At 39.2% G+C, this 23434-nt stretch overlaps 1 protein-coding gene across 6 annotated transcripts in view; it reads right to left on the minus strand.

The window, feature by feature from the left end:
- The window catches only part of RABGAP1L (RAB GTPase activating protein 1 like), a 245276-nt gene that overhangs the window by 54843 nt on the left and 166999 nt on the right, over positions 1-23434 (minus strand). For 5 of the 6 annotated variants that reach the window (XM_061345653.1, XM_061345652.1, XM_061345651.1 and 2 more), the window contains one exon: positions 2697-2825. In XM_061345653.1, coding sequence (XP_061201637.1) covers positions 2697-2825 — 129 coding nt within the window. Of the gene's footprint in view, positions 1-2696; positions 2826-10259; positions 10910-23434 lie in introns of those variants that run through there. The other variant, XM_061345656.1, reaches the window with a different exon arrangement.

Raw genomic sequence — 23434 nt, forward strand, 5'->3', positions numbered from 1 at the left:
GATAAAGCCAGACTATGAAACGTGGCCACACCATGATTCTATTTTCATGGTTTTATGCCTCAGCAATTAGCTTAAACACCTAAAGAAAATACTCTCTGGCACATAGTAGGCAATACTTTCTCTAAAAACATCTGGTGTTTAGTCTACAAATATCAATACAGACAAGAAGCAGTTGAAAGTCACACAGTGCCTCAATTCAGGGAAAAAAAATAATTCAATGTTTCAGGGTCTTGTTTTTTTTTTTTTTTAACAAAACAAGTTTTGTTACATTAAACAAGACAGACAACTACTCTTCATATTAAACCTCTGCATTCCCTGGGACCTCTTCTAGTGGTGATTATCAAGACTTTAATTTCCTATTTGAGCATGTCAACTCCTGCAGTTATTAGCTCCTGTTTGTAAATAAGCACCATGATTATATGCCTAATCATAGAATCATGGAATACTTGAGGTTGGAAGTGACCTCTGGAGAATATCTTGTCTAAACTTCACCCTCAAAGCACAGCTAAGTTCAACAGATTGTTCAGGGCCAGTTGTGTTTTGATTATCTCCACAGATGGAGACTCCACAAGCTCCCTGGGCAAAGTGTTCCTGTGTCTGATCACCCTGAAGTTATAAATACATAAATAGCTTTTAAATAAATATTTTTAATTTTTTTTCTGTATCCACTGCCTCTTGCCTCTTCACTGGATACCACTGAGAAAAGCCTAGATCCTTATTCTTTAGTTCCTCCCACCAAGTATTTATAAACAGTGACTATATCCCTTTGAGCCTTCTCTTCTCCAGGCTGAATGGCCATAGCTCCTTCAGCCTTTCCTCACAGGAGAGTTGCTCCCATCCCTTAATAATCTTCAGGGCCCTTCAGTGGATGCTCACCGTTGTGGCTGTGTCTCGCCCTGGGGAGATCAGGTCTGGACACAGTACTCCAGATGCATCTCACCAGGCTGAGTAGAGAAGAAAGTCCACCAGAACCTCTGGTTCCTTTACTGCCAAGCTGCTTTCCAGCCAGCTGGCCCCCAGCAGGTACTGGTGTAGCTGCTCCTCCCAGGCACAGGACCTTGCACTTCCCTTTCTTGAACTTCACAAGATTCCTGCTGGCCTGTTTCTCCAGTCTGTCAAGGTCCCTCTGGGTGGCAGCACACCCATCCAGTCCATCAGCCACTCCTCCCACCTTTGTGTCATCTGCATACTTGCTGAGGGTGCTCTCTGCTCCATCACTGAGGTCATTTATGAAGAGTCTAAGCAGTACTGGTCATAGTATCAGCTCTGAGGTACAACACTAATGACAGACCTCCAGATGAACATCCTGTTCCTGATCACGACCATTTGAATGAAGTAATTTAGCCAGGTTTCAGTTCCCCTCACTGTTTACTTATTTAGTCCATAATCATCAGTTTGTCTACAATGATATTATGGGAGACACTGTTTATACTTGCAATAAACAACATTCTCAGCTCTCCTCTCATGCACCAAGACAGTCATCCCGTAAGACTATTAACTTGGTTAAGCATTATTTATCCTTCATAAAGCCATGCTGATGACTTCTGATCACCTTCATTATGAGGTGATTTTCTCTCATGTTTAACATGCCATTTCCAGTCAGAAGTTACATTCCTGTGATTCAGATTTGGCTCTCTAAGGACTTTCTAGTTGGCAAAACTGAGAAAAGTTGATCCAAATAAATAAAAACTGTGAATTCAGTTCAACCCCTGTGTGTTTTAATTTAATGTGGGACATCAAGTTAACAGAGTCAAGGCATCACATAATCACTCAGTAGGGATGCTTAACACAAATAACAAGATAGTCTGAAGTAAGTATGAATGCAAGTGTCTGCACACAAAAGAACCAGAAGAAATATTACAGAGAACAGGTTATAAGAATGGCATGTATTGATAAGCAAGAACATAAGTGACAGCAATGAAACTGACATACAATGAGAAATGTCTTGCTACACCTAGACTAGAAAGCCAGTATTCTGGTGGGACCATACTAGAGATGACCAGGCAGTCAGAGACCAGCACCAAAGCTACAGCATGTCACCTCTGCCAACAGGAAGCCAGGCTGGAAGCCACAGAACCACCCGCAATGAGGAAACAGAGACAAAGGACAGCAATGACAGGCTGAAGCCACCAAGCTTCTGAGGGAAAAAGACCACACTGTAAGAAGTGTCTGACTCCTAGAGAGCAGAAAAAAAATTGTCTAAAAGACAGTTTATTGTCACCAATTAAGAGGAACTCGAGAGACATAGTAAGAACTTTATAGCCACTGTCCCTCATCCTCATCATACCCATTACTTGTGGTTCAAATATTCAAAGTACCACCATCTTGGATCAGGTAGAACATAAGTTATTCTGTCTTGGTAAGCTTGATATCCAAACAAAACTAAGTTTCTACCCCAATATAATCATCAGCTAATGAATTAGCAAGTTCTGATAATTCAGTTCGATCATGCATCAGTTTTCTATTTCGAAGTTTTAGCTAGTACCAAAGCAGACAGAGGGAAAACCTCAGAGCTTTACTCTCCTTAAATATAAATGTGTGTGCATGCATGTGTCTATAAATATACAAACACATATAAAAATAAACTAACGATTTCATTACTTTACTTTCCACATGTTACTGCCATTCTTAACATTGCACATTACTTTTCCTGTAAAAAATCCAGGTGACGGAGAAGAAATGAAGACCACCCTTACCTTAATGTTGCAGGCTTGTTCCATCAGTCTTCTGGCGTTCTCTTCAGCTCTGTACCTCTTGGGCAACTGAACCCTGAAGAATTTTAAAGCTCCTTCAAAATCAGCTTGTAGAAGGTCCTCTTTTGAGGTCTGCAATTAAACACAGGGAACTACACTAAACACTGAGAACATGGCAGTCACGCTCTTTTACCAGATTTGTCATTTACTGAATGTATTCCAAACCATCAGCATTCTCATTAGCTCAAAAATGTCATCCTTGAAATCAGCTCTCTAACCCCTATCTCACAAAACAAAATAGAGGTTAAAGCATATCCAAGGAATCCCAGGCAGAGCAGCACAATCAGAGGACTGTAACACATCAATCTGTTTTATCTTTCTATACCAGCAGGATAAGAAAGGGATTCTGGCTCAGCCTGTCAAGATGTCACTGAGTGAAGAAAAAAACAAAACCCAGGCAAGCAATAAAAGCCTAGGAAAATTTGTAATATTTTCTAGAGATCGTCTGCATTAGACCACTGCTGATTCTCATAATGCTGCCCTAAAAAGACAATGTATATATAGATATATATGGTTGCAGACATGAACAGCAGAAGCAGAAATGCATATGACTCATAAAAGGCATCAGCAAGTCAATGTGAAGAAGTCTGTGACACAGTTTCTCAAAGAACACTGTGCCAGAAAATGTTTTACATGCTTATTTCTACATCTCTCATAACACTGTACCTCTCAGTGTGGTATCAAGCCTAGCAGGTCAGAAAATGTTAAACATTCAACATTAATCCAGTTCTGCTACTGATGGAGTAATATGATTCACAGGGAAAAATGTATTCATCTTTGGATTTGCCAAGAACTACATCAAGAGATTTAGCAGATATGAAATACCAAGCCTTGGTACTCCTTTAAAAGGTTCACAGAAAATGAACGTCCAGACAAGACATTTAGGACACCATGTCAAAAATGTGAATGTCAAGATCTTTAACCCAGAAAGAGCGAACAAAGATGACTAGGCTCATGATGACTGGCACTGTGTATCAAAGTATTATTACAGATACCTCAGAAGCAGTACAGGTACCGCTGGTTAAGGTTAATTGCTGAACTAATTGCTCTAGTACCACTGCCAACACTTCAATGTGTGCATCCTTTGCCTTCTCATGAGCAATACTGTCATTTTTTGCCTTGTTATACACAGCAGATACACTACATACACAGTTTCAAAGTTTGATTCCTACCTATATTGTCAACCACTCAAAATCCTTTCTGTCTCCAATTTTCAGATGTCTTTCCATAAAACACACTGCAGCTGAACACAAAAGATCTGGCTCTACACAGGGAGAACTGGGGAAAACAGTGCAGCCTTTGACATGCAAGAGATGAGGCTCAATTATACTATTATTCCTCTTGGGTGTTAAATATAATTATCACTGAAATGCAGATAAAAATCTACTTTTATTTATGAATCCTCCTTCTGTACCCCACAAACTAGCATCACCAGTCTATTTACATGAAAATAATTATGTCTGCTATGTAAAATTCCTTCTCAAAGTACAGACACAGTATTTCCCAAAGAAAACTGAACTTCAGTATGGTGCTGCATACATGTAACAGTAATATTTAAAAGCCAGCTCAATATATTCCACATTTCTGCTGAAAATGCTACAGCCCCCTACCCAGAGAGTCTATCAAAAATAGTAATTTGGTGGGGGGAAAAGAGAAGGATTTTTGAAGGGATTTTAAGTTATGTACCAAACTTGGTACAGCCACAGAAGTTAAGGGGGTATTTTCATGGGTATCTGATATCTCTGACAATGGAGAGCATGAGCAGACATCAGAGATGTGCCACCACAGCACTGCTAATCATCACTGCTGTGTCCAATCTTTCACTTTGGGAATATGCATATCAGTATTTCCTTTAATGTTCTCAAGAGTCCATAAGGATAAAATTTATGTTGTGCATGTTTACCAATCAACCTGTGTATTTCTGGAGATTATTATGCTGTCTACCCTAACAGGCACTATTGTAGTAGTTCTTGCTACATCAATCGCAAGGAAAGCATAAGAAAACTCCAAATACAACTAAAGTAGCTTCAGCATATTCATTTCCCCAGGACTGCAGCATTCTTAATATAGACAACTTTCTGTCATCAAAATCGTTACGAGTTCTTCCAAGATCTATTTGATCCTCCCTTCATTTGCAGCCAAGGAAGCTGCTGGGTCATCACTGCAGGGACACAAAAAAAAGCTTGCCTTCAGGATGCTGATGAGAAATGCTCAGCTTTACAAACTACCACATCTGATTCTGTCCACAAAAATTTGGCAGAAGGACTATATGGCTGAGACTCAATCAGACAAGACCAATGTAGTGTTGACAGAAAGCTGGTGCAGTTTGGTATCTAATGAATCAGATCCACTCATGAATGCAGATATGGCCAACACACCTGTTTCCTCAGTCCTGTTTCTCCTGCCTGAGTTTTACTGAGGTTAGATAAGTCTTTGCCAAACTTGAGACTAGATCACTGTTTCATCTGCACAATGGGCTTTATTTAGGATTATCTGCAAGTCGTAGAGCATGGTAGGAGCAGCCTGTCGCACCGGCAGCACACAGCCATCACTGCCAAAACCCATGCTGGCAGCCAAGCTGCTGCTGGGCAAAGTTCAGCTGGGTAATGCTGATCAAAAAGCAGTAAATAATGGCTCAATAACCAGCTTACTCGAAAGTGATTTCTCTCCTTCTCGCTCGGAGATGTTGACAGCTGTGATCACTATACAATTCAAACAGATTTCCCTATTAAATTGTAAATTTGCCTTCTTGTGAGACTAGCTCTCCTGCATTTCCAGTACCTCCTCTTCCTCATGCTATGGCAGCCTCTCCCACCCTCCTCTGAAAGATGGCCCCAGACACAACTCTGACACCAAGTGTAAAGGAATACCAGCCAATCTGTAAATCCATTTTGCTGCTGTTGGTGGTTTTACACAGAAAGTGCACAGGTAACTGCAATGCTCCAATACAGGCTGGCTGGTACACACTTCCAATAGTGTGGGAGGGTGTTTTCAATTAAGACTTCTGGACAGTTGCTCCCAGCACAAAAAAAACACCAAACACACTTTTCCCCAAAGTTTTAGCATTTCAGTAGAAGCTGAGCTATCCTAACTCAAAGCATGTATTCTTCCTAGAGGTCCTGACTAGACATTTTGATTTTGTATTTAATTTCTTTTTCTTACATTAACATAATTCATTGAGAGTTTGGGAATTTTTTACAAATCTGAGGAGAAATAAAAACTATTAAAACTTTTTTTTTTACCTGCCAAACCTCAGAAAAGCAGATGCACCCACCCTTCATGTCCACAGCACTTCATTTAAAAATAAATACCAAAAAAGGCAAAGGCATGTACATCAGAAAATCAGCCATTACATGTAAAAAATTTAAAGTTATACTAATTCTTCTAGGCTTCTGCTTGAATCACTGCTATAATAATATTTTAATAGCCCCCAACAAACTACTCTTATTAAATTGTAGCTTGAGAATTTTGAGTTCTCAGTCCTGAAAGATCTTTAGTCAACGGAAATCCTGTAAGAATAATGGCAAATCATGGAAATAAAACCCATCATATTGTATAATTTGATAAAATGAGTGGTAGAGCCTATACTGTTCAGCTCTACTTTGCTGGATATTTCAATTTCATTAAAATAATCTGTTGAACAAAAAATTAGTTTCAGTACTAAAACCACAAAAAGTCTAAGTAACATTTTGAGAGCAACAGGAAGCAACATAAAACCATTGTGTGCCTATATATATCGATAGAGACATATGCAGTACAAACAAACAAAAAAAAGTAAAAAATAGCAATGTCGGCATTCTAAGATTCACATTTCTTGACATTTTGTGATTTTAATCAATAAATCATAAAGACATCTCAGGAATCTTTTGGCAGCTGTTTGACAGGCAGAGATTTGTAAATTCATTGGTTTGCATCACTCAGCTTGTGGAACTCATCAACAACTTATTTCATGAAACCATCTGTAAGTTTCTTGAACCAGTAATTAAAGTTTGGCAGGTGCATTGCATTTTTCTGCACTCTGGGACTTGAAGGTATCTTTTACTATTCTAGAGGTAGTTTTCAAATAGTCGTATTTTTAGTTAAAATACATTTTTAAAAACAGGAAGAAGAGGAAATTCAGTGAGAACTGTGACCAAAAGTCTCAGTTTGCCTCTTAGGGTTTGACTAAATAAGCCCTGAAATGTCCTTCCCACATCGCTTAAGTATTTCAATGTATTCTTAAAATTATCTTATATGGATGAGTTGAAACCAAAGGAAAGCCCTTTCCCACAAGTACTAGCAAAGCTTTCAGGTCTACTTATGTCCAGGAAACAGGAGTGGAATTTTATTTTATTTTATTTTATTTTATGTAAATAACGGTGCTACTGCTTTCCCCAAAATACTTAGGAAATGTGATTAAGACAAAAGACAAAGCCTTTGTTTTTTCTTTAATTTAATTTCTCTGTCTTCGATTATTAATTCTGCAGACTCATTTATTACTGACTATATCATCTAAAACTTCTATTCCCACCTGGGAACTAATACAGCAGAAGAAATTTCAGATCAACCACACTACCTTTGCTTAATTTCATTCTTCCTCCTCAGGTAAAATTTACCAATTTCCATGGAATTCTACGGATACAGTATGTATATTTCGAATTCCTACAGAACGTCAGTGAGCATAATCTCCCTATTTTACACTTTAATAAACATGGCCAGGAACAAGGCCAAGCTAAAAGCTGAAAAGAATCTGACCATACTCTACTCCACTACTTAATTTGCTACTGGCAAATTCAAAATGTTTACTAGTATCCTCATACTAATTTCTCAGAACGTAATATTTAATCTATAACACACACAGTGTGGTTCTAACTTCTTTTAAGAAGATACGGAATGTAAAAATCAAGGTATGTGAGCTATTTTTTCTAACCCGATAGTTCCTTTTCTGCTGGCAGCAACAAGACTGCAATGCTGCACACTGCACAACTTTGCACTGCTGCCCTTAAATGTGAGCCACAGACCTGTCATCTGTTCAGTGACTCCAAGAAAATGAAGTTGACATTTTGTGCTGCCAAGGAGCATGAGAGTGGATAAACTTGGGATCCAGGCCTGGGAAAGTTTGATAGGTAAACCTACACTGCTACAGTTACACTGGCACACACTCTTATAGCAAAATACATTAAAAAAACTCCTTTTCTTGGCATTGCTTATGTCCATTTCTTTATTGTGAAAGCTACGCTATCAAATGCATTTTACCCTAAATAAAACCTGTACTCTCTGTAAAACACTGGTACAAAAGTGTTATGAAGAAAATACAGCTTTGATTTTGTCCACAGTGAGCTGGCATCCATAAATATGGCGGTGATCTTGTGTACACCCAGCAGTATCCCTCTGCTCAAAATCTCACCACTGTGTTTATATGTAGCTTCAGACTTACAAAGGTAGCGTTCATTCTGACACATAAAACACTCATGAAATGTGGATAAGTGCAAACACAGAAACTACCAGCTTCATACACCCATAGTCATTCCAAAGTGGGTAAATCCACGTAGATTTAGTGCTGTTTCACCTGCCCATCAACACAGTTAGTTGATGCAGTGATTAGGTGATGTGACTAGGCTTGGCCTTAAGGTTATAGAACATACTCCTCACATAACACTACAACACTATAGGCACATGTTCTGCCTGTCCTAGGCATTTATTCCCAAAACCACAGCACAGGGAGAAGCGTATGCACATAGGGGAAAAAAATTAAAAAATAAATCAACCCCTAGCTTTTAATTTTATGAAACACTGAGGTTCTGAAGTACCTTCAGTTGCAATTAAAGTGCAAAATCTTGGCCCTCAGAGATTTCTCACTGTTAAAAAATTAACAGAAACATAGTCTCTCCTCCTCTATGGAAGGGGTATATGTCAAAAGAATGTATGTCAGAAGAGGTATATTAAGCTAATAAAACCTGACAGGAAATCACATCGATTCCACAAGTCAAGACTCTCTAATAACACAAACACTACTTCGTCTCTGCTTTTAAATAAGCAATATTATATCATCCAGCAAAGGTAAGCTGCCTGGGTTACAAATAACACTGTGTTTCCTGGTATTCTCCATCTGGAGGGCCAGATACAAAGCCTGATTAAGTCAAGAGAAAAAGACATCGTAGTGGTTTTGTTTCTAATTTCCTTAGAGCTCATCACAAAACAACTGAGAATGATTTGGCAGTCCTTGCCCAAGAGACCGTCAAGCAGAACAGGATGGAAGAATATTTATGTACACTTGGAGGTAAACTGGAATAATGCTTGCACATACAACAGATTTAACCATGCATTATCAGCCACTAAACTCAATTCTACAAGTGACTGTAGATATCCAAATTCATATGCAGCTTACTAGCAGCCAAAGAGTTTGTGATTTTTCTATTTTTACCTAACATCTCACAGTGCAGGGACACACTGGTTCAAACACCCACCCTTTTTTTAACACTGAATACATTATAATACACAGAACACATTCATTTATCTGAGTGTACTGCAGGAGGTGGAGATAAGGCTCCAGTAGCACAACGAAAATGCTAGACAGTTCAACTGTATATAACTACAATATAGGACTGCACAGGGCATGGACATAAAAGAAAGGCATCATCCTACCAGAAAATGGGATGTGATCTATAAAAAACTGTCTTCACATGTATAACATAAAAATGACATTTTGGTGTACAAGACCATCAACCAAGTGTACTGCTGAGCTGCAGCCAGGTTTAGTTACAATACCCAAGAGCAGACTCAGCTAGGACTAGGTAGTGACTTCTGTATTCACCACTACTTTGTGGGTTTTACTCTGCTTTGTACAGCCATAGAAATGATAAAGGCGTACTTCTCTGCACTGCATCATGCCATGCATTTTTCAGGCTATTTCACATACAGATGCCATTTGCTATGATGGATAAAAACACCTTTTACAATTTATTTCCCAGATAATTCTACACATGTATTTTAAACTTTTTTAAATGCTGTCAACAGCCTTTTCAAAATCACAGAAACAGCAGAAAACCATAAAACATCATCATAGCTTGAATTCTTATGAATGCTTAAAATCACTGTGACTTTGATGTCACAAGTGTAAAATCTGAAATGTTGAGCATTAATGCACCTTCCATCAGTATCTAGAAGTAGACTGGGCATGCCGCTTATCTGGAATCATTACAGGACTGAGAACAAAAGCATTCATGGCTTTAGGAAAGATTTTTTTTATAACATAGCCCTGGTTGTGAGCCCTGCGAGCTAATCAAGGAGTGGCTCCGATCCCCATCAGCACCACCAGGGTCCAGCCCTTCCCAGCCAACATAAAAAAAAACCCCAAGACTCAGTGCTTAGGAGATGGACTGTGACAAGCTGAGCGTTAAAAATAAGAGACGGTTCATGCTACTACTGTTCAATGGCAAGAATCGGGGGGTGGGGGTGGGGGAAGCAGGTTTGGGAGGGAAGATGGCAAATTCACAACAAATTTATTTCAAGAAAACGTGATCTCACCGCAAGCAGCCGAGGCACAAATAGGCGATGCCCCATTCCCAGAAGTTCCAGCACCCGACATGCATACTCATTCACCAGCTTGCTTCTCTCATCATGTATGTCCTGGGACTTTTTGACAGGTGGTGTGAGCTTGGCAGCTGGGGCTTTGCAAGGTACCCCTTCTTCCATGAGCAGCAAGTAGTAAGTATCCAGAGTGAGAAAAACAGGCTTTGAACCACAATTTCAAAAAGTGCAAGATGAGGAGAGCCAGCCTCAGACCTTTGCAATGGGTTCGGATGGCTGCCTACAGCAATGCCTGTCCGTCTCTCAGAAAGAGAAAAGCATCTCTGCTAAGAATCAAGGAAAAATATGATCCACCGTGCTGCCTCTGCCACAGTCCAAAGTAGATTTGAAAAGCAAACCAGAGAAAACATGGATCTGAAAATGTACCTAAAAAGCAGGAAAATGGCAGCAAATGAGTGCAGGAAAGCTCAGATAGGAGAAAGGCAACGGAGAGGTTTCAGGGCTCAGTGTCAGTAGATGTGTGAGCAAGTAGATAGCAGCAGCAATAAGAGCAATAAAGCCAGGGCAGTTCTGAAGCTGCAAAGAGAAAAGGATGAGCTCATTGCGCTCTCTGATTCGTGACAAGCGTGGCGGCTGCCGCTGCTGCCTCTCGCTGTGAATCAGTAATGAAGGGGTAGGCAAGGAGGGGGCTGGGAGGAGGAGGGGGGTGAATGAGCATGCAGACAGCCTCTCCGGGGAGAATGCCGTAATAAGAAGCCAATAGTAAGCGGCTGGACAGCTGAGCTCCCCCTCCCTATCTACCTTAAATCAATTCAGCTGTGAGGTTTTTTTGCTGTTGAATCCCAGGCTCACAGTACATGAGCTGCACCCCCTAACCACTAGAATGGTTCGGGAGAAATTGGCTTGCCAGCCAGTATCATAACTCGTATTCAATCTGCTTTGGAATAACGCAAATACAGACTCAGTGCAACCTGGAGAGGGCAGGTAGGGCAGGAGACCCTCATCCCTCCCAGGTGATGAATGGAAGAGGGGCAAGGACATCATGATGGACTGCTGGTGAGGAGAGAGCAGCAGGCAGCTTCTGAGAAGCCACAGCCCATCTTTGCACAGCTTTTGCAGGACTGAATTAAATAATTTAAATAATGATAATTTCCAGTGCTGTGTTCTCAGGAGTCATTTCTAAATCTGGAGACGATGGGCAGAGAGGGAATGATGTCAGCACATCCATATGAATCGATGCTAGGAATTAAAACTGCATTTTGTAAGGAAAATGCTATGATGTCACACCTTAAATTGCCTCACATCACTCCTATGCAGGGAACAGTCCAGGTATCTTTGCCATCTGGCAGGTATTACTTCATTTCATAGGTCTGGATTTTAGAAAGCTTGTTTTTATGCTGTTTTATTTTTGAATTGCCTATGCAACAGAACAATATGCATTTCTGATCAGAGTGAGCAGACTAATATTCCATACGTATCTGACATACAGAAAGGTGGTAATTTAAAATACTGTGAGGAGCTCTAGGATCTAAAACACATTGATTGCAAACACTTCTGCAAATGCATATTTAAGATCTGAACATCATTTGTCTAACATGTCAAGAAAACCATATTTAGTTTAAATACTAATGCCAAGTGAAAATCTGTAGCACGGTGTTGCTGAATTGAAATAATGAACACATTCATGAGCAGTTAAAACATGAAAATCATACTAAGTTACTGTGAACAAGCCCAGGTAAGTACTGCACAAAACCCAGAGAAAATTAGAAAACACGAATTACATTCACTTTGCTCCAGCACCACAGTGGGCTCCTTCCAAATACATTTTCTTGGATGAGAATTTTTTTTTAAAAAGCAGGACATTATTACCAAAGGTAGCCCATCCAAACAGGTCACCCTGGATCACGGTGACATACACAACAGGTGAGAAAGCAATGAAAGCAGAACCAGCAGAAGTCACAGGTCAAATATGACAAATGATGACAATGAGGACCCAAGTATTTATCCTTTCATGATACAGGATTTAAGACAATTAAAGTACCTGCAAATTTGTGTAGTATTAAATAAGCTTTTAATACAGGCGGTCTTACAAAAGTCCATTTAAGTATCTCAGGTTGTGAAACATTATTTTGCAGAGGAAAATCTTCCATATGGACTAGACCACAGAGCAGGGTTTCGAAGAGGTGGAGGCTACAGCATTTCCTTCTAGGCTGAGATCAGGGGTATTTACTGAGGTCCTTTTCAAGAGAAGCCATTATTCTCTTAAGAGATAAGAAACCACAACCAACACACGTTTCATTCTGGTTTAAGGTTAAAGTGAAGACTGTGATGAGAACTCTCCTATACTTTCTGAAGTCCCTATGCATGCAATTGCAAAGATTCTGGTTTATCATCTAGTTCATTATTATGTCTATAGGTAAACACCACAATGCCAATCAGTTGTACACCACAGGTTAAAGTATCAGCTTACCAGACTGTATGTTTCTAGGGTGAAAGGGCTTAAAGGAAAGGAAGTAGCTTTTTCTATTTTTAATGAATTTTGAAAGTGTCTTCATCTAACTAAACCACACACTGTTAAACACCGTATTCTAGAAATATTAGGTTCTACCTTCCCCATGAAAATGAAAACATCATTCAAAACATTAAAAAGGAAGAAAGAAGAGCCTCATCCTGGGCAGAGTCACTAGTGACTTGTGGGCAAAACAGGCATGAAGACAGACAATTCAGAGTGCCATCTGTACAAAAAGCCTCAAATTCTTCCTGGTATAAATCAGACTTTAATCTAATAGCTAAGTCTCCTTATAGAAATTCAGGTTTGGTTCATTTGGGTAAAATACGGGCTTATGAAAAATGCAATTAAGTGATTATTAAATCATGTCTTCAATTCTAGAAAGTTATAATAGGATCCAACAGTTAGTGGTTAAACCCAGACGAATTCAGGTTATAAATATTGTGCAAATTTTTTAGGAATTAGGAAAATTAACTACAGGATTAGGTTTCCGAAAGATATGGTCTAATACCATCATTATGATTTTTACATCCGGCCTGAATTTCTTGTTTTAAAATAAGGTCCCTAAAATCCAAAAAATTCCCAAGCCTTGACAAAACCCCCTTTATTTAACAGTTGAAATCCAAGGCTCTGTGTTTTTCAGGAACTCCTTTCACACAATGTAATAGTGAAACATCATTCAAATTTGCAGTTGGAAATCGTTTACACTCCCTACCATTCTTAAACACTTCTGCATTCTCACTGACCACTGTATCTTATCTTTATCTATGTCTGATCAGGAAATGTGATTTTTCCTTCATGTAAGCTTCACTTCTCTTATCCTTGCCATTCGATTACTGTCCTGCACTCTTCAGAAAAGCCTGACTGAAGTAAATTTAAAAACTAAACAAGGCCCATAAGAAAGTAACTTGCACACTAAGTAGAATGTCTTAGGATAAACAGGTATTTCTTGTGCTTTGATTTCCATGTCATACAATATTTAGTCTTTTAAGTACAGTTGCATTCTGTTTCTGACCTTTCCAGCCATGAAATGTCTGTTCACTCACATGGCTCCGAAACAGTTTTAGTTCTGCTCCGATGTACACAGCTGAAGTCCACTGAACTCAGGGTAAGTGGCCAATGGTGAAATATTCTCTAAGAAAATAAAACCATGCAGAATATGACTTCAAATCATTTGTATTTTCTGAATTCTGCAGCAAGATACCAAGGATGTTGACGGGCAGTCCTCTGTAAATCTCTTTATAAAGTCCTTTATAAATCTACTTTAAAACATACCAAATGAGAAGAACATAGGGAACACTATAGAACATTAATGCATATATATTCATGCATATAATGGGTTAAAACTTAAAAAGGGGAAGTTTAGACTGGATATAAGGAGGAAGTTCTTTCCTGTTAGGGTAGTGAAGCACTGGAATGGGTTGCCAAAAGAAGTTGTGAATACTCCATCCCTGGCAGTGTTCAAGGTTGGACAGAGCCATTGTGTGACACGATTTAGTGTGAAGGTGTCCCTGTCCATGGCAGGGGGGTTGGAACTAGATGATCTTAAGGTCCTTTCTAACCCTAACTAGCCTATGATTCTATATATGCACACATCGGTACATAAAACCAGACAAAATATTTGGGAAAAACTCACGGGATTCTGTACAAAATGATGGGCTACTATATATCATTTTATGATAGTCAAAGTGAGAGCTCTCTACTCCTTGTACTGTTTTCTGTGCAGAAAAATGTATGTGCCATCATGACCATTGCAGCTTCTATTTTTACTGTTTTGCCAAGAGTGCACAAAGCCTGAACATGCTAGTTTTGAGCATTTATAGTGGTTCAGTTCCCAGATATGAGTGTTCCTACTTGCATGTTTAACAAGGCATGACAACTTGCTATAAAAAATGGCAACCTGCCTAATTTTAAAATTACAACCCTTTGTGAATACTACAGATTATTTTTCTCTTCTTCTGCTTCCTGTGCCTGCCCACATTCTCCCTGTGCAAGCAGCCCAACCTTCTCTGTCCTCCCTCTGTCCCAGTCCTTCCTGCAAAGCCACTATTGGTCTTGTCTCGTATCTTGTGCTTTCTGCTGACAAGAATATTGAATTTTTACCATAATAGGGCACACTACTGAAAGGTCAAACTAAACATTTTCATAATTGATGTATCAATTGCTAATTGATAATGCTGATGTATGATAACATCTACATTAACTGTAAAAAAAAAAAAAAAAAGGAAGGAACTGGATTACCTTTAACATTTTAATAGCAAAAAATACTGACTTTGTACAACTAAGAAGACTCTTAAAACTCAAAGAACAAAAAAGGAAGTTCTCTTTCAAGTTAATTCCTGTAAAAGGATAAGACAAATTCTGCACCAGAACAGCTCTAAAAATCCATACGACTTAAATCATGCTCACAGTAAGAACTTCATCCCTTACCGTATCAGAAATTACTTTGTCTTTTGTATTCTTCAGGTCTAACTACAGCCGTGTGATCTGGATTGTGAAGTTTACATCTTTATCATTGCTCAAGAGAACATGATAAAACAATTAATTTCCATAGCAGATTCCATCAGCAATCTGATGGAATTGTCTGATGGAATGTGCTGTCTGGCCTATTCTCAAATGGCTTGGAAAAGAGGGTGAATCATGAGGTGACAACGTTTGCAAATGCTATTAAATTATTCAGGGTTTCAAAGACAGGGGCTTACAGTAAAGAACTGCAGAAGGACTGTAACAGACTGAATGACTGGGTAATAGTACGGTAAATGAAAGTCAATGTAGATAAATGTAAATTGATGCACATGGAGAACAATATCAATTTTACATATAAATGACAACTGAGCTGACAATTCCTACTTGGGAGTGAATCCTGGAGTCACTGTGGGCAGTTCTATGAAAATATCAGCTCCAGGCACAGCACAAGTCAACAAAACCCATCAAACAGCAGGAATTAACAGAAAAGTAATAAAGATTTAAACAGAGAATGACATTATTCTACAGTATATGTCCATTATGTGTTTTTATCTTTGGTTATTAATGCATTCCTCTGGTCCTCCTATCTCAGAAAGGAGGTAACACAGACAGTACAGTATTTATAGAGGGAATAATGATCATCAGATGCTTCCAAATGAAAAGACAAAAAATAGACTAAGATTATTAAGCCTGGAAAACAGAGAGTTGATGAGGGATATGTAGACTTAGAAAATTATGAGTGGTGTGGAGAAAGTGAAGAGGTACTAACTGTCCAAAATGCCTTCTAACGCAGGAACCAGGAACTTCACATGAAACTCACACAGGTGACATAATCAAAGAAAAACCAAAATGTAATTAAAATCTCTGAGCCTACTAGTTTACATGTGTTCAAAAAGTCACCAGACAAATTCATGGAATAATAATCCATACAGAGTTATGAAATATGAGATACCACTTCTTTCTCAGAGTCTCCAAGACGCAAACTGCCAAAAAAAAAAACAAAACAAAAGTATTATTGTCCTTTTTTACAGTTTTTTCCACTGTCGCCAACAAGATACTGGGGTAGATAGCTCACAAGTCTCATCTGGAATGATTATTTTTATGGTTTTGTTTACTTCCATTATCTACCTGAGAAAAAGATTCTCACACAGGATCACAAAATTTGCTAGGTACATGAGACATCATTCTAAAAATAATAATTCATAATAAATAATAACTATTGGAACTATATGTTCTGATATATACTGAAACATCATCATCATTTTCCAACATCAAGAAATTACAAGTAGAGAATATAATGGAGAGGTGTCATCAACACATAAATCAGGCTTCAACACTGCTAAGGGAATGAAGTCCCACAAATTTCATGTTACTTTTCTACTGTCAGCCTTCTGTTCCTTTAAAGACAGAACACATCTCCTCCCCTGGAATGCAAAGTTTATGGTGGACATTCCCCTAATAGAAATTTAATTCTAAGTGTGAGGAGGAGATCAAATGAGCTAAGAAGGTAACTAGTCAGGAGAGGATGGATTTTTAGCAGGCAGATAAATGCAGGCATTTAAAAATATAAAACTGCTTATATGAAGGCTGGAAAATCAGTGGCTTGGAAGTTGAATGATTCTGGACATTTTCAGGTACAGATTTCCATTTTTCAGAGATAATCTCCAACAAGTCACCAAGTACTGGTTTCTAGGGTAGGGGAAGCAGGTCTGAAGAAGGAATTCTTCAGCCCAGCAAAACCTACAGTCAAAGGATGCCCTCGATTTAGGAAACAGAAATATAAAAACACCTGAGAGCCTCTTTAAAACTGAATTTCTGGTCCACTGCCTAATGGAGAAGACCTTGAAAACAGAACAGCTGCTTCTGTTCTCTAGCAGCAAAGAGCTAGGATCCTCTTCTCTACCAGAAGCTTCAGCCCTTATCCTGAGATCAACCACATAAAGAAGCTATAAAAAAATGGTACAGAGGACATCTGTTTTGCCTTAGATTTTAATATGGACACTGTTTTATCCTGAAAAGAGCCTTTTGAAGATTTAATGCACTTAAGAGTAGACTAAACCAGATCACCTGGAATCATAACCAGTTTAGGCTGGAAAGGAACCCTGTATGTCACCTCAACCAACCTCTGTCTTAAAGCAGTGCTGATTTAAAAATCAGTTCAGGCTCCTCAAGCCATTGCAAATGCACAGGAAGAGCAGAGAGAGAATGAAATAGCTGTTTTATCTTTTGGATACAAGGCCCATGCCCAGTTACACTCAGTGCACTTTTCATGTGATCCTTCTCAAAAAGTTACAATAATTGTAAATTTCATGCCAAACTGGAAGGCAATTCACATTTTTAAGTTATGTGCATTGACAATATGCCAGTTTTACCTAAAATAAGCATCTGTCCAGTCTTCCCTGACTTTCTCAGAAGTTTAGCCAGCAAGACTACACAAAATTTCAGTAAGATACAGAAGAATGTTATTGCTCAACTGAACTGCTCCTCATGCTGCTTCCTTTCATCTGATGGACAGGATTTATTTCATCTCTTGCTTGGGCTTTTTCCTTGTGTTTTTTAAAAGACTGCACTACTTTTTAAACTCTAATGCCCCAGGCTAAATTGTGGCAAGTGATAATTTCAGAAGCAGGTGATAAAGGGAAGCATAATCACAAGGGATGTCACACCGGTCACTTCAATTTACACTGCAAACCACACAGCTCCCTGAAGGAATAGCTATAACTTACCCATGAAAAGCAGGATCTAAGATGCACAAAAATGGATGACTGCTCTGGCTATCCTTGGATAAGTCTACTTCTCATAAGCATAAATTCTTGAGCTATGCCTTTTACACAGAACAAAATTATAGATCTGATTTTAAAGTCGTGAGTTGGTGTAAGTGGCAGTTCAAGGGATGGACAAAATCCAAGACAGGGAAGGTCAGACATCTATTCAAAGATGTCTTCAAAGTGAAAAAAAAACCCTACAATGTTTGTTGTTTTCAGTGTAATGAAACACTGCATGTTCATTAAGAAGTGAAATGCAAATGTATACAGAAGTACAGCATAATTTTATTAAAAATGTGTGCTCTTACAGAAATCCACCTCTAAGGTGGTGAAACAGAATCATAGAATAGGGTTGGAAAGGACCTTAAGATCATCTAGTTCCAGCCCCTCCTGCCATGGGCAGGGACACCTCACACTAAACCACCTCACCCAAGGCTTTGTCCAACTTGGCCTTGAACACCTCCAGGGATGGAGCATTCACAGCCTCCCTGGGCAGCCCATTCCAGTGCCTCACCACCCTAATAGCATTTGTGGAACCCTCTAGTTAGTCATGAATACTATTCCATACAAATGTAAGAGAACAATACAATCCTCAATTAGGAGATAAAGTAGATTTTCTAGAATAAGGAAATACAATATCAATACAGAAAACATAGTGTGACCTCTCTTAAAGTCATTCACTTCTAATAAGATTAATACAGAACTGAAGAGATGCAGAAGGAAACTGTTAAGATACTCTGGAGTTCAAAAGCACTAAGAATATTGGTTTATTTAGTAAACAATGAATGGTACCTATAAATACTTCAAGGTGATAAACATTAGCGTGAATGAATGGCACTGGAAGGAGACTACCTCAAAGAAAGCACAATGTGGACATCAGAGTACATAAGTGTAAAATGATCAGTAATAAACTTAAGCTGGAATAAGGGAAATGGCCTTCCACCAGCAATAATGCTGCTGTTACAGGTTTAGGAAATGGATGCCATGTCATATAATAGCATAATATAGCAAAGAAACATTTTTTTGGCCTAGGAGGTCCTTTGCAGTTCAGATGCAGAACAACATAAAGATAACAAAACCCCACAGTATCACAGTATGTTAGAGGTTGGAAGGGACCTCAAAAAATCATCTAGTCCAATCCCCCTGCCGGAGCAGGAACACTTAGGTAAGGTTACACAGGAACATGTCCACGCGGGTTTTGAATGTCTCCAGAGAAGGAGACTCCACAACCTCCCTGGGCAGCCTGTTCCAGTGTTCTGTCACCCTCACTGAGAAGAATTTTCTTCTCAAGTTTAAGTGGAACCTTTTGTGTTCCAGTTTGTACCCATTTCCCCTTGTCCTATCATTGTTTGCCACTGAGAAGAGCCTGGCTCCATCCTCGTGACACTCCCCCTTTATATATTTCTATACACTAATAAGGTCACCCCTCAATCTCCTCTTCTCCAAACTATAGAGACCCAGCTCCCTCAGTCTTTCCTCATAAGGGAGATGCTCCACCCCCTTAATCATCTTAGCTGCCCTGCGCTGGACTCTCTCCAGCAGGTCCCTGTCCTTCTTAAACTGAGGGGCCCAGAACTGGACACAATATTCCAGATGAGGTCTCACCAGGGCAGGGTAGAGGGGAAGGAGGACCTCTCTCGACCTACTAACCACCCCCCTTCTAATACACCCCAGGATGCCATTGGCCTTCTTGGCCACAAGGGCACAGTGTCGGCTCATGGTCATCCTGTCGTCCACTAGGACCCCCAGGTCCCTCTCCCCTACACTGCTCTCTAACAGGTCGTTCCCCAACCTATACTGGAACCTGGGGTTGTTCCTGCCCAGATGCAGGACTCTACACTTTCCCTTGTTATATTTCATCAAGTTACTCCCTGCCCAACTCTCCAGCCTGTCCAGGTCCCTCTGGATGGCAGCACAGCCTTCTGGCGTGTCGGCCACTCCTCCCAGCTTAGTGTCATCAGCAAACTTGCTGATAGTACACTCAATTCCCTCATCTAAATCATTGATGAATATATTAAATAATACTGGTCCCAGTACCGACCCTTGAGGCACTCCACTAGATACAGGCCTCCAACTAGACTCCGCCCCATAGACTACAACTCTCTGGCTTCTCTCCTTCAGCCAGTTCACAGTCCACCTCACTACCCGATCATCCAGACCACACTTCCTCAATTTAGCCGCAAGGATGCTGTGGGAGACCGTGTCAAACGCTTTGCTGAAGTCAACACAGACCACATCCACCGCTCTGCCATCATCCATCCACTGTGTTATTTCCTCATAAAAGGCTACGAGATTGGTCAAGCATGACTTCCCCTTGGTGAAGCCATGTTGACTGCCCCTCATTAAAAGCCCAAGGTAATCCTGACACAGCATTATTTTTTTTTTAATCTAGGAAGCCTACTACTTGAATAAATGGCATTATTTGCTGTCCCTCCCATTGTAACTGGTGTGCCTCTCCCTAATCTGCTGGGCACAGACTGACAAAGAGCACTGAGCAACAGCAACAGAAATAGCCAAAAAATACAACTGCCTTGTTTGTGTTACAGTTATCACTTGATAACGTGCAGTAAGGAGTGTTAAGAACTCATGAGCACTAGTAGAAATGCTGCTCACATGCATCTAAGTTTAAGGAATGATATATAAAAGTACTGGCTTTAAGGTTTTATATGTACTGAAGTGAATCTTTGGAAGATAATAATGCATTGGATGGGAAACACAAGCAGTAACAAATACATTATTGTTTCTCACTATTGTCTGCCCATTTCAATTACAATATTACACACCTTTGTCATCAAAACTATGGTTTTCCCCTGGCATCAAGCAACATGTTTTTAACAGGCACCCAGGAGAAAGCTCAACAACCTAAGTGCTGACCTCTTAAGTATTCTTATGAATCACACTCCATGAGTAAATGAATCCTCAAAAAAGAAAGTCTGGATATGGATCTATTTTAAAACCCTGTGGCTCACTCTTGCATTTCCAGTTAACAAGTACTATTCCCTACCTTTTCGGTAGTTAGTAACTACAATAGCAGTTAATTTAAATCCTGATTTCTCCACATTCACGTATTTTACTACTTGTTTATCTTGCTAATTCTAAAATAAACCATGCATTTAGCTGGTTTTGAAATATTAAAACATGATATTTTTTCTTAGTGTATGTGAAGATTTTGATGTTTACTTTGTAATTTCCAAGAAACTAACATGTTGATGGCAAAGGGCTCAGAAAGGATGCTGGCACTGGAATGGACATTTCCCCTCTCACTCTTAATTAATGGTCTTAACTCTGATTTTAAAAATGAAAATACCATTGTTTGTGGAGTTGTTCTAAACAACTGCTCTAACCACAGATTTCTACGCTGCTTTTTTCAGCACTGGGGCTCTTTTCACACCATATTTCTTCACTGTGTTTTCTGGTGGTCAAAAAATGAAAGGTGAGGGATTTGATTTTCTGTCAGCTCAACTTACTAAATGTTAATTCAAGCGTAGTCTCTACATGACATAACTAACTGATGAATGTCAAACTGTAAAATACTGCCACCATCTGGAGAGCCTGACAGGTGTGCATACTGGTGAGTACATGAAAAGCAGTGGTAGGCATTAGAAGGCATTACATTTGGATGTTACAGAAAAAGACTCTGCTTTTCCTTCAATAAGAAATCAGATTAATGTCCTATTACAAATTATGGCCTCCAGAGCTGAAGAGCTTTCATCCTCTAGCTGTTCCTTGCTACAGTCATATTCAGAACATGGGAGAAGGAAAGGGAAAGGATTTCCCTCCTGTCTTAAACAGAAAGGATTTCCCTCGTGTCTTAAATACATGTTTATTTTCCAAAGATTACTGCATCAAGATGTCTCAGGTAATTGGCCACAGTAGTACTGTCATTTCAAAACTAACAAGCATTCACTTTGAATACTAGCAGCTGCTTGTAACAGTGAGAAACAGCACTGAGTACAAGAGAGTTAAAGATAAAAGCTTCTATTCTGGTGCTATTTAATGAGGGATTGAGAGGCACATGCTTCACAAGGAAGTGAGGAAAATGACATTTACACAGTAAAGACTCTGATAACTCCACTGATGAAGGATTCCCTCATCCAAATTAAAAATAATCCAAAAGATTGTGGATGAGAGAATAATCACTCTCTTTTAATGAAGAAGAAATCCTTAGGAGTTGCTTTCATTTGCTTCAGAATCGGAGAAATGAGACCTCAGAAACACACAGTTCTTAAAAGTGGTTTCTCTGCAGCATGCACATTATGTTTCTGTAACTTAAAAAGACTGGTATGCTAAACCACTTTGTTTCTAATGATTAGGAGAGATTACAAACACATCTGCGTAAGAAACAAAAATTACTTCAGCTTTCAGAGTAGAAAATTATTTTCTTCCCTAAGACAACAGCAATTCCTGCTGAAAGGAAGTCATAATGCTGAGTTAATGCTACATAATCACCAGCTCCATCTTGTTACTACTATGGAACTGTGCTCTTAGGTATTTCTGACTTGGAATCTTATCTTACTTACCTGTATTTTCTTTGTATTTGTTTTTGGCTGCAATATAGAAATATTTTTTCAGAATAACACCTCCCTTACCATCAAGAGCCTACTACTGCCAGAACAAGCAGATACAGCATACTGCATGTCTATATATATATACACATCTTGAGAACCGCTATAAGCAGTATTAAAACCAATACTTAAAGCTCTTAAATTTAGAAATCATTTACAAAAAGACTGACTGTGGAGACAGTGTTCTCACGGGATAATGGGTAATTGGTACATGAACTCTGAATAATCCCAAAAGATACAGCAAGGCCATGAGAGGCCTGAGGAAGCTTAAGCAAGCAAAATAGAAAGAAGCTGGAATTCACTGAGTTATTAGAACTGTGGGCTGTTGGCAAGCTTTCGAGGTCAAGTTCTCACATCTGTGCTTAACCAATTATGTGTTAGTCACTAAGGGTCTTCAAGACATGTATCCAATCATAATATGCCAAATAACTGTAAATGCATGTAAGAAATAGTATATAAGGAGTTAAGGCTTTGTAGTAAACGGCTTTTGTCTGATCATACTGATCTCTGACTGGGTCCATATATTCTGTGGCAACTGACAAAATACTTTCTTGAATTTTCCTCTTCTTGAACAGCCAAAAAGAAATGTTCAATTGCATAAGCATCATGTTGTGGAATATATATAAATCCATAAGAGTGAGGAATTTTTGGTAAAAGAAATTGGGCTAATTATTAAACACATATATACACACACACAAAAAAATATCTTGACTTGAAGTATGACATCTGTGAATTGAGGATTTTAGCCCTTTTCAGGGTTATCACACTCATAAACAATTGTTCTACTGCCAACCTCTGTTCAGCCATTCCCACTACCAGCAGCAGGAAATGTAAAGAACAGATCGTTGGGTGTATACCCATAGTCTC

The sequence above is a fragment of the Neopsephotus bourkii genome, unplaced genomic scaffold, assembly GCF_033783945.1.
Source record: "Neopsephotus bourkii isolate Nb327-2 ecotype Australia unplaced genomic scaffold, CSIRO-AGI_Nbou_v1 NB_234, whole genome shotgun sequence".
NCBI lineage: Eukaryota > Metazoa > Chordata > Aves > Psittaciformes > Psittacidae > Neopsephotus > Neopsephotus bourkii.